Below are 12,998 nucleotides of genomic sequence, written 5' to 3'. Positions count from 1 at the left end.
AAATCTATATTTAAAGCTACTCTTTAAAGAGTTAAGGATCTGGTAGTCTTAGGCCCATATTCCATGATGGCAAAAATAAGCATTAGTTAGTGATGCCTATTTGCTTTAGATGGGCCATGTCCACCTCAGGTAATCATAATGATTCCTGTTAATTGTCTTATATCTAGCCAAATTATTTATCTATATTACCTGGCTAACCACTGCAGGCCTTATATCCATCCTGTGCATTAGTACAGTACTATTCTTTCAGGTCTTGATTTCATCCATTCATCCAACAAATATTTACTAAGCACTGTAAGAATTCTTTGTTTTCAAACATCTTAAAATGGATAGTTAACTCATCTAGTAACAAATGCTATCAACATGCAATCTGAAATATACCATGTTGTTTCTCATACCTGTAACAGCATGTACACTTTATTTTTTTTAAGCCTTACAAATATGCATTATAGTCTCAATTTTTAATACAATATGATGATTAAGAGTTGGCTTATTCAAACCATCTCAAGATATGTTAAAACAAATAAGAAACTTAGCAACATATTAGAATGTTAAAATTTCAAAAATCTCCTGTCATTCTAAATTATTTTAAGCATTGTTCTCCATAATCATATCTTACCTAACAGAAAAAGTACAAGAATATAGTAAATAACAAGTTCCACAGAGGAGAAATTTGTCAATATAAATTTTTTACAAGGGAGAATACGATAAAGAACTAAATTTCTATCATATGAAATCTTTGCCTATGCCCAAGGCCTATGCATTTAATAGTGATAATAAAGAACATGAGAAAAAATGTTTACCTGGTATTTTCTATTCTTACCTTGCTTTTTGGTTTCACTTCACCACAAAGCTTCATAAGGTCTGAAGACAGTGAGCTGTGTGCAAATAAATAATTAATCATATGTATAAAAGGAAACAATATAGGAAACTATATGACTTCTAATGAGTTTAAGTATGGAAAAAATTTATAAGCTTATGGAAAACACAGAAAGACAAATTTAAAATAAAAATAAACTAATCAAAATAGTTCATTTTCCTTCCTTAAATATCTCAGTATTTTATTTTAAAATTTTTGATGGTTAAGCATTACTTAGTTTGGCTTCCATATTACTATTTCTACTGTTCTTCAGTTAGCCATAAAATATAAAATTATTTGTTTTATGTTAATTGATTCAACAAGATAAAATTATTAAAAATATTACAGAAACAAGTTAACTCATTAAGTTTCTAAAGCTTCTCTTACCTTCCTTCTGATCCTGGACTGTTTAAAGGTACATCCTCATCAGTGCTGTCCTCTACATTTTCTAAAAAAAAAAAAAGTCCAAAATGTAAGTATTATCCATGTCACACTTTGAATGACTGTAATGCCTATGCTATAATAAACATCAGCCTGAGGTCTCAACATGGGCACTTTGGTTTCAGTAACTGAGTCAAAATAGAAATGTAAAAAAAAAAAATCTAAGAAACTCTTTTTATTATATGTCCTAGGATGAGAAAACTGTGTTTAAGATAGGAAAACCATGAGTTGAATGATAAAATAAGGAAGAACAGTGTTCACAGGATGGAAATGAGATCATGTATTTATCTGACTATGTGTAATTATTTAAATATATTTTCAGAGTATGTATTTATCCCACACCATCCATTTATTCCATGTATGAAAAACCATTGAGTAAAACATGAAAGGTTAAAGTAAATACTGCACAAGCTCCCTTTAATCTACTGAGGCAACATCAAAAAGTACATAAGTGTAAACATATATGTTGTATTTTATCAGTATTCCAATGTACTTATAGATTGTCTTCTATTTTTATTTTTGTTTTCAAGTAGAACGAGAGTATGTATGTGTGAAGGTATTCAGAATTTACACATCAGCATGCAGCTCATTCACATGTACATAAAAGACTAAAACTACAGGTTTCCATGCAATAGTTTTATAAATAAATACAAACAAACCACTGCTATTTCAGAACAGTAGCACACTGATGAAAAGAGAGAAAAGGGCAAACATATAAAACTAGTAGGAAGTCAGTAAATAAAACATTCACTTAAAGTAAATAATTTAAAATATCAGTGAGCCCCTAACACAGGTGCAAATTTTCAAAACTTATACAATTTATTATAAAGCCACTTCACAAAACTAAAGGCAATATTTTCAACAATATATGTTAATTAAAATACATAGGATTAATCTCCTTTAACTTCTACTTTTATATCATACAGGTGTATTATGCTCATAAGTCATATTCTTAATTCCTTTCTCAGATGCTCCCATTCTTCCTCACTGTTTAGCAGACAACTGGATAGAGATTCCGTAATAAATGATAGCATTATCTAAAATGGAGCCCACCTAATAGGACCCACAAAAAAGGAGTTTACTTTTTGAAATGAGGAAAATGGTGGTCTTTAGGGCAATGTGTATCTCAAAGCCCATACTTAGAGGCTGGAGGATGTGCTTCACAGACAGGATATTGAGTGCTAATGTAACTGAATTAGTTAATAACACAGAAATAGAAAGAAATGACAAACCTAGTCTTTATTTTCCCATACATAAAAGCAGGCTAAGATTAACTAGTAATTTAACTAGTAGGGAATGATGAAACCAGCTAGAATATCAAACATCATATAAGTGCTTAGTAAAAACTGCTTAGCTCCTGCATATGCATGTATGCTTTATTTAGAGATGATTACAGTTTGGCATAACTAACCTAGCCAGAAGATAGAGCCCTTCACCGAGACATTCACCAAATCACACACCTCTTCAAGACTGAGCTTTGTCTGTGGCACTATATCCATCTGGGCAGCAGGATATGCCATCATCTCACTGCTCTACTTTCAACTCTTAAGAACATAATTCCAGCCCAGTGCCAGCTTCTTTTCTCATCGTTAAGCATTAAAGCTAAAAGCAGTGAGATTTAAAACTCCAAAATGTCTTAAAGGCATCCATATCAGTACATAGTTGCATAATCTCACGTCACTAGAAGCTAACCAAACAGTTATTATGGAGAAGAGTTGACATAGTGTTTCAGGGAAGAGTCAATTATGACTCCACATTAGATCTGTTTATTTTACCTTAACCTTTGCTTACTGTTGATTTTGTTCACTAAAAGTATACTGTCCATACATAATGGCCTGCCTCAGGGAATCCTGCCCCTCTGCTTGAATGTTAAACCAAAATGCCTTTATTCAGGATCCTGTCCACCTGTGGAGGCCTATAGAAACCAAGAAATTAACATATCCCCTCCCCAAGACTGGCCATTCCAGGTGATGTTTGTAAGGTTAATGGTCTTTTTACTTTATTTTCTCACCTCTCCCCATTTCTGTTCTACAAAAGAACCTGGCATCCAGATCCTGATATAAGACGATTATTTTGAGACGTTAGTCTGCCATCTTCTCAGTCAGCCAAATTTCTGAGTAAAGTCGTATTCCTTGCCTCAACATCTCATCTCTTAGTTAATTGGTCTGTTGTGCAGCGATCAGAGGGAGTCTGGACTGGGTAACAATAGCAGCCCAAGACTACTATCCTTAGAAAGGCGTTCTTGCAAAGTTGGACTTTGTTATCTGGAAACTTGGCTCTCAGAATTTCTCTAGTCACCAGTTAACTAATATAGTTCATAACACCTAGGATATTTGTGCAAACAATATGGCTTATGCTGAGAATTCCTGCTTTCCTTCCAGAATCTGGAATTCTGGTACTACTATATAAAAGGAATGTATGTGACTAGTACCCAGTAAAAACCTCAGGTGCTGAGTGTCTAATGGAATTCCCTGGATGTGAACAATGCATTCATGTTGCTGCACTTTCATTCCAGAGAGAAATGTATACTCTGTGTGATGCTTCCTGGAAGGAAGAGCATAAGAAAGCCTGGATATGGATTCTTCCTTACTCCATCAGCATCTTTTCCTTTATAATACAGTTGTGTATCTTTCCTACATTGCTCTCATTAATCTTTGCCATGAATACCATTGTATGCTGAGCCCCGTGAATCTTCTAGCAAATCCCTAAAGGTAGGGAAAGATCCTAGGAAGAACAACATAAACACAGGTAGAGGAATAAGAAGGGGGAAAATAAAGATGTTCTTCAATGGCTACAACAAGATACACATATTAGCATGGAGTACTGGCTTCTAACCTTATGTTCATCATCCCAAGCCACATACTTGTTGCTCTAGGGCACCAACCTGCTTGAAGTCTTCATACATATAATGCTGTGGCTAAATGTCCATGCTTTACCTTACTCCCTGCCAAGAGTGTCTCTTCTGCCTAGCCCCTTTCTACCTTGTCTCTTGCCTAGCTAAATCTTTTTCTTCCTTTACATTTCAACTCAGATTTTACCGGTTCCAGAAAGCCTTCATCAACTCCTCCATGTTTTTTAGGTAGCCCCATTCTGTGATCCCATAACTCCCTGTACATATCTCAAGTCTCTTCCCTGTCACTCTCAGTAAGGTATAGTCCATGAGAGCAAGATTCTGTATCTTACTTATCTTTGAATCCCAGCACTCAGCCCAAAGCTCAAGATAAATTGAAATGAAACAATTTTTTTTAAAGCAAGGTACATATGACCATCTAGTTTGTCTGTATTTACTTCCATGTTTTTCTCCTTCTATGCTGTTCTTGCAAGCACTTCTGGGTCTAGATTATGGCCTTAGCGAAAATTTATGCCATGAGTAACAGGTTGTTATCAGTTGAATGGGTTCCTCTTCTCTGTTTTGACCCTTCTTTAAGCTATAGATAATTGAAAGTTGTGAAAAAGCAACAACACTCATCAAATAACAGTGTAATATTTTCTGCACAAAATGACATCAAAGAGGGCATTGATTTTTTCTTCCAAGTTACAAGAGATAATAGACTTATATAAGAATTTACTTATTACTGCAAGTTGAGCAATGGGATGAAGAAGATCAAAGAAAAGGCAGAGGAGGGGGTGGGAAGAACAAAAGGATGGAGAGTGAAGAGGAAGAGGAGAGGAAATATACTTAATAACATATGGAATGGCAAAAATTCTCATTATATTCCAGGAATTTTGGCAGCCTTAACATGGTTCTTTAATATAATCAAAAATTTTTCTACCTGTCTTTGCTATAGCTTGAGCAGGTTAAAAGTCCACATCTGTATTACTGAGTTGATCTCAAGGAAATAATATTTTGAGATTTAACACACAGGGCAAATTAAGAAAGATCTAATAATACCAAACAGCTCAAATATTTTATTTTTGTAACATTCTACCATTTAAAATAAATTCAGATTCATAGACTGTTTAATGACCCAGAGAGGTAATTACATTCATCTTTTAGCTACATTCTTCTCCTTCAAGAAAAATATTTTAGAAAACTTTGGACAGCTGTGTGATTAGGAAAAAAAGTTAGGATCAGATTTTGAAATAATTTTAAATAAAAACTGTTCAAAAATAATCATTCAGGAGAATTGCAAGCAATAAATTTACCCTGATACTCCTGATCTTTCATATATATATATATATATATATTTATCTGCCAGGAGAAGCTCAGATATTATTCTTGGGTGAGCATAGTTCACATGAATGTTGTAGAGGCAAGAGGTCGAAAATCTCAATACTCAAATATCTCTTAAGCTCTTTCTAACTCGAACATATTAATTATAAACATTATTTTAATCCATTCATGTAAAATTCTTTTCATAGCTTTATTCAACTTAAAATATTAAAATATATGTACTTAATTCTATAAAATTTAAGAATAACTGAGAATCTATCAAAAATAAACCAAAGACATTATATATAAAAGATATATAACACAGAAAGATATTTATGAGGGTAAAATGACAAATGCATAGATAGATTTAAAAACTAAAAAGGAATATATATCCTATTTTTTCCTACAAGAAACAGAAAGAGGGGCTTATGAAACTAGAGCCAAAACTGAAGTTCAAATAATAAAACAGAAAACTATACTTCTTTAAACATCTAAGAATTTAAAAATCAAGAAATGTGTAAGACAAAAGGCTTAGTATGTTTGTGGTCACAGATACATTTCAAAGAAGATCATGCAAAAACCAGCTGGCTGTCAATAAAAATGTTTTAAATAAGATGTACCACAATTAGTGTACATGAACAATTAGTAACTCATGCAGCTGTAGTGTACACAGAAAGCTAAACATACTTACCTAATGGTACGCTATCTAGATCTGTATAAATAACAGCAAAAAGGAAACAAAAAGCAATACTCCAATCAAAACAGATCCAATGTTAAGAACTCCCACATAAAACAAGATTATGTACCACTTATAAGATATGTAGAATAGATGCCATAGCAAACACTTATACATTTATTTTTTAAGACAGATATACAGAATGAAGTAATGAAACGGTTAATAATTTAAACAATGAACTTAGAAACATTGTTGATCTTTTTTAATTCATAAAAATTATGTGCTTAATAATGCTAAGTAAGTATTTTTAAGTTACTAATCATTTCCTGTAATGACAATAATTACATCCCCCCAAATTTATACATGCAAATTAAAAAAGGAATAATTATTAAAAGCATAAGTAAATACAGCATCTATTCAATCAAGCTATAGAGGAAAGAGGTAGAGTATAGCATACTCAAAGAGCAAAGTTACCATGCAATTTATTTAACTAGAATTTAATCCAAATTACCTTGTAAAGCATGGCCTAGTAAAGCATCTAGCTCAGGATTTAATTCTGCTTTCTCTTTCAACATATGGAATAAGAGCTGGTTTTGTGTAGCACTGGTTATTTCAGTTTGTTTAAGCCGACCTTCAAGTATTTTAATTTGAGCCTCTTTCTGGGCAGCTTGAAGACCCTATAACATTTCCCCCCAGAAAAAAAATGTATCTTAGATCACACAAAACAGAATCAACTACATGAAGATCTGTATCAAATGGCAAATGCATATGATGTCGGACTTTGACATTAGATAGACCTTGATTATCATCTTTAACATTATCATCTTTAACATTTAAGCAGAAATTGCCTAAGATAAAGAGAGTGCAACTGTATTTGTTCCTGACTTTTTGAGTTGTGAAGAATCATTATTAAATCAAAATTAGAACACTGAGTTTGTTTGCACACTAAGAGATTTTTCTTTTACCTTTTCCTTTGTTAAAGCAAAAAAGAAATGATTAAGTTGTTTACCTGTTCTAATACACAAGCAAAATAGATGAGAAGCTAATGGAATTGATGTAAATACTGCTGACTTTTCTTAACTCTAGAGAAAGATAAAAGGAACACTTTTCATTGTAAAATAATCTCCCTCCTTATTACAAAGGAAAGGTTCATTAGAAAAAGATAAACAAAACTGTAATGAATTAACAAAAGCTTAGGTTTTTCAATAATAGCGTAGTTCGATCTTACCTTATTGATGCCCATTGACAGGAAGTGATCTAGAAGGTATCGGGCTTCTGTAAGTGTGCAAGCGTTAATGACTGCAGTGACATCCAATATTTCTCCTTCTTCCTGCATCAAACCAGCATATGATGTATCATGACCTTGAGCTGAATGTATTTAACAGAAGACAAACCCTATTGCTTCATGCATTTATTTGATATTACTGGATTAGCTAATGAGATTTCTCAGAAAAGCATAAAAAAATCAATCCCTACTCTAAGAAACAGACGGTCTAGTTTAAAAGATAAAACATTTAAGCAGTTAAGAATTCAAGATGGATTAATAAATGATATATATGTTTTATTAATGATAAATAACATCACACAATCAGCAGAGAAATCTAGAAAGCAGGTAGGAAGGGTATACATGCAAAAGCTGAGAATTATATTAAATCATAGATTAAAAAATCCCTTCATGTAACAATTCAAAGTGCTTTTAATGACAAAAATATAAAAATACTTCTCATTAAACATTTGTTCTTAGTTACAAACCTTTGCTTCTTCCATCTGCATGATATTGGCTTGACAATCAGAAATACTATCATTGATATAATCTATATTAGCAGTTAATGACTCCATCTCTTCATTGATGTTAATCACATTTTTATCTCCTTCTCCATTCTCCTTGACTATCCTTTCCCTTCTCTTTGAAAGTTTCTCTCGTCTTTTTGTGAGTTCTTCCCGTTGCTATTGAGAAAACAGATTCGACTTTAAGAAATTATGTTCATCTTGGATCTTGAGAACTTTATGCCAAATGAAATAAGTGAGTTACAGAAGGGGTAAATCCTCCAGGATCCCACTTCTGGGAAGCATCTAATTAGTCAAACTCATAGAAGCAGTAAATAGAATGGTGGTTACCAGGGATTGAGAAGAAGAGGAAATGGGGAATTACTGGTCAGTGGATATGAAGTTTCAGTTATATAAGATGAGTAAGTTATAGAATTCTTTACAACAGTGTGCTTATAGTTGACAACACTGTGCTATACATTTTAAAATGTATATTAAGAGGGCAGAGCTCATGGTATTTGTTCTTACTACAATTAAAAAAAAATGATGTTCACTATTCATACACAATGCAATCACCACTGCCCAAAAAAGCACAGCTTGGCAAATATTCAATTTACCCAGCAAACAAATGTAGAAAACAAAAATAAACAGCTAAGAGAGAGCAAATCTGCTTTCTACTTTTCACACCTTGAGCAGCCTATTCATATCAGACTCCATATTGGAAATAGTCATTTTCTGCATGATGATGTCTGTGATCCTGCGTTCAAGAAGCTGCCACTTCATGCGAGCTGTTCTAGAAGTAAACACTCGGCCAGTCAATCCTTTCCTTTGATATTTTTTTCTATAATCATATAAAAACATACAAACATAGTTACTTATGTGCTTGTTTGATTATGTGACGCCAAATGATGAGCTGTTTTTCATGTAAGTCCAACATCCAGTGATGGAAAGATTACATCAGTAGGAACAGAAGAACATGCTTACCTGGTTCCATTTGCTGGGGGTGTAGGTAAGGCCTGGACTCTTGCCACAGGAATTCTCATTTTTTGCTGGGCTCCAGCCCTTAATGCATCTGTTTCTACAGCAGCTGCACTGGAACCTGTGTCCTGAACAGGAGTATCAGATGAGCTCAACTTCCGAGTGACTTTCCCAGCCACTTTATCTGACATGGGCCTTACTTGCCGACGAAGAGCTGTAACCTGAAATAGCAATGGAGAATGACTCATTCTCAGTCTACAGAAATACATCATTTATTTCAAAGCCAGAATGTTTCTTCCAAATGGTCAACTTGCCTCTTCTGTTTTGCGACGAAGAACCACTTCTTGGTTTCTTTTTTGGGCTTCTAGAAGTCTAAGTTGATGCTATAAAATAATATTGAATAAGTTAAAATAGTAAACTGAAAAATAAAGTACTTTTTACCTCTTCATTTTTACTGTCCCATTTCACTGAGAACTCTAAGAATTCTCAGCAGCATCTGAGCTAATAATCACCTTGCATCCATTACTATGGACTTCGCAGGTGGCACTAGAGTTAAAGAACCCACCTCCCACTGCAGGAGACATAAAGAGACACAAGTTCTATCCTTGTGTCAGGAAGATCCTCTGGAAGAGGGCATGCCAACACACTCTAGTATTCTTGCCTGGAGAATCCCATGGACAGAAGAGCCTGGTGGGCTACAGTCCATGGGGTCACAAAGAGTCAGACATAACTGAGTGACTAAACACAACACAGCAGTAATAAAGGGCTTACTAAATGCAAGCATCTTCCTAAACACTTCACAAATATCTCATTTTTGTTTTGGTTGCTGGCTGAGGCATGAACAGGAAGAAACACAGTTTAGAATATTTTCAATAGAGGTACCTTACAAGGTATACAACAATTATAAACTCTGGCTTAAATATAGAGAGAACATATATTAATTGTATTAGCACTTTATAATAACTTTGGAAATACTATGTTGGTCAATAAAATTAACTGGCTACCAATTTGTTTCTAGATAGTCTATATGATAAAGAAGATTATTAATTATTTTAAGCCATTTTATAGGGATATAACTTAGGAAATAATTTTGGACTAAAAATAAAACATGTTCTGGTTCTGTCATTTATTTAACTCTGTGATCATGGGCAAAGTTTGGAGTTGGATTTGATCACAAACATCTCTTCTAGGACTTTAACTCTGTAATGTAACAAATAGCTCTCTATGTTGTGCATCCCAAATTCAAACAGATGATTCATCTCAAGTTTATATATATTCTTATCTTATCAGACAGGAATTCATTGAGAAAAGGACTGTCTTATCACTGTGACACCTTGCCTATACAATAATAGACATGGAAGAAAAGCTAATAAATCTTTTTACATTAATGAACTATCCAAAACTAAAATTAACCTATAGTTTCAAGCTTGTTACTAAATTTAATTTCTTCATATTAAAAATCAAATCTCAAGCTCATTCATAATTTTTGTATAACATACACAACATATTTGGTTCTCTAAGGATTCAAATTGAATATTACAAGAAACACTTTAGACAGGAGTAGAATATGCACACAAAGCAACAAATTAAAGAGAGGAAAAAGTCTGAAATGGTAGCTTTTTATATGATTAGCCAGAAAAGAGACATCATATGTGTGGATAAAATTCAAAAGTCCAGTCCTGGGAATTAATTGTTCAATACTGATCTCTCTATACACCATATGCTGTTGTTGTTTAATCGTTGTATCCAACTTAGTAATAAAGAAGTAGGTAGCATACACTGTAAGGAAATCATGCCTGTCATCCAAAAATTTCATTAAAAATGAAATAAATGGCCTAAAAGTCAAAACAACCAAAATGCCCAACAATTAAAGAATGGATTAGCAAAATGTGCTCTGTACATATAGTCATTAAAAAAAAACTGTACTATTGATATATGCTATAATATGGATAAACCTTCAAAATATACTAAATGAAAGAAGCCAGACAAAAAAGGCTACATATTATATGATTCCATGTATATAAAATGTCTAGAATAGGCAAATACATAGGCAGGAAGTAGATTAGTTGCTGTCAGGAGCCAGGAAAAGAGAGGAATGGGAGTAATTGCTAATTGGTCTGGGGTTTCTTTTTAGAGTGATGAAGATGTTATGGAATGGTGATTGTTGTACAAATTTGTGAACATACTAAATACTTGAATTTTATAGTTTAAAACTTAATTTTATGGTATATGAGTTTTATCAATTTTTTAAAAAGCAGGAAAAAAAGAACAGACCATATGCTAGAGTGTGCTTCTACCTGATTTCAGTAACAATGTACTGACATAAACAAGATCTAAAATCACCAGGTATTAAAAATGATAAAATAGGCTGATTATTAAAATACATTAATATCTTGGGAAAATTAATAAATACATATAGTTATAAATATGGGAGTCATCTGACTAACATATTTATTTTTCTATCTCATTGGTCATTCTCTAGCTCCCTGATTTCATCTTTAGCTCACAAAACAGATTTCTGTTTTCTAAAATATCTTGTATATTCATGTTTTATTTAGGGATAACTTAGAAAAAGTTGGGTGAGAAAAATAGAACCTAATTGATATTGTGGTAAAGAAGGTGATGGCTCCTTTTTTAAAAAAAAAAAAGTCATAAATAACTATATTGTCAAAAATTTGGAAAGAAAAAATCCAATCAACTAGAACCTATAATCTTAATACAACAGAATTTAGCATATTGATATGCATCTTTTAAATTTTTCTGTCATTGTAAATAAGCATTCATATATGAAATGTTACTCTATACTTAATGTTAAATCATAGTCATTTTTCATTTTACTATGCAGTTTCCAAATCCTAATTGTTAACAGATGAATAAATACCCATTAAATGGAATGAATTATAATTTATTTAACTGTTACCCCTACCGTCACATATCTTAGTTGGTTTTACATTTTTTATTACTACAAATAACCTAAAGTGAAGATTTTAACATACTGTAATGTAATTTTTCTTAGTTTAAATTATTTGCTTAGTCTGAGTTCATGGAAACATAATTCTTGGGTCAAAGAATACAAACATTTGTATAGCTCTTAGTAAAGTCTCTTCTAGTGAAGTCTGGTTATTAGTTAAGGAACATTCATAAGAATCTCTGTCTTTGGAACCATCTTAAAAATCACTATTTTACTACAACTACTTCCTTGGTCTCCCCAGAAATAATCGGTTATTATTTGCCACTTTCTTCCATCTGATCATCTAGGAAATAAGCCTCCAGTAAAACTTTTAGTAATATTATACTGTTTTTCATAAGCTTTTATATTGAATTACTATAATCTACATACTATGCTGCTAAGTCGCTTCAGTCGTGTCCGACTCTGTGTGACCTCATAGATGGCAGCCCACCAGGCTCCCCCGTCCCTGGGATTCTCCAGGCAAGAACACTGGAGTGGGATGCCATTTCCTTCTCCAATGCATGAAAGTGAAAAATGAAAGTGAAGTCGCTCAGTCGTGTCGGACCCTTAGCGACCCCATGGACTGCAGCCTACCAGGCTCCTCCATCCATGGGATTTGCCAGGCAAGAGTACTGGAGTGGGGTGCCATTGCCTTCTCTGATAATCTATATACGATAATGAATGCCACATATAAAAATGCTTTATTGTCCCTCTTTTTCATAAAGTTATCAAAAAAGTCTTCATTTATTGAACAATATTATTGACGTACAGTATTTTTACATAACTGAGTCCACTCACATCTCTTTTACGTTGATCCTTTTTCAGTTGAGCAATCTCTCTGTTTCTTCTAGATTCTGTCAATCGGGCTTTTTCTTGTTCTTCTTTCATTTGTTTCATTAAGCGAACCTAAAATATTAGGTAAATATATCTACTGTGATTACCCTTTTACAATATTCATTAAATAAATCATATGTATGCATGTATACTCTGTATTCTGAATATAGAACCAGAAAAAATGTGGAGTTTTGCAACATGTTAAATGGTCAGTTCTTATTTTTGTAAGATTAATGTATTTATATTTTGAAAACACTTCTAACATATTAATCCAGTGAACCAGTGAAGTTGCTCAGTCGAGTCTGACTCTTTGGAATCCCATGGACTGTAGCCTACTAGG

At 33.1% G+C, this 12,998-nt stretch overlaps 1 protein-coding gene across 1 annotated transcript in view; it reads right to left on the bottom strand.

Annotated features, from left to right (window-relative positions):
* KIF21A (kinesin family member 21A) overlaps window positions 1-12,998 on the bottom strand; it is a 154,461-nt gene that overhangs the window by 27,346 nt on the left and 114,117 nt on the right. The window contains exons 17-26 of the mRNA XM_052640567.1: window positions 12,623-12,730; window positions 9,189-9,257; window positions 8,881-9,095; window positions 8,584-8,737; window positions 7,882-8,076; window positions 7,358-7,459; window positions 6,641-6,806; window positions 6,145-6,165; window positions 1,247-1,307; window positions 824-878 (exon numbers count right to left, since the gene is read on the bottom strand). Coding sequence (XP_052496527.1) covers window positions 824-878; window positions 1,247-1,307; window positions 6,145-6,165; window positions 6,641-6,806; window positions 7,358-7,459; window positions 7,882-8,076; window positions 8,584-8,737; window positions 8,881-9,095; window positions 9,189-9,257; window positions 12,623-12,730 — 1,146 coding nt within the window. The remainder of the gene's footprint in view (window positions 1-823; window positions 879-1,246; window positions 1,308-6,144; window positions 6,166-6,640; window positions 6,807-7,357; window positions 7,460-7,881; window positions 8,077-8,583; window positions 8,738-8,880; window positions 9,096-9,188; window positions 9,258-12,622; window positions 12,731-12,998) is intronic.

This window comes from Budorcas taxicolor, chromosome 5, assembly GCF_023091745.1.
Source record: "Budorcas taxicolor isolate Tak-1 chromosome 5, Takin1.1, whole genome shotgun sequence".
Taxonomy (NCBI): Eukaryota; Metazoa; Chordata; class Mammalia; order Artiodactyla; family Bovidae; genus Budorcas; species Budorcas taxicolor.
Note: the sequence above shows the minus strand (reverse complement) of the source record. Positions and strands in the feature narration are given on the sequence as shown.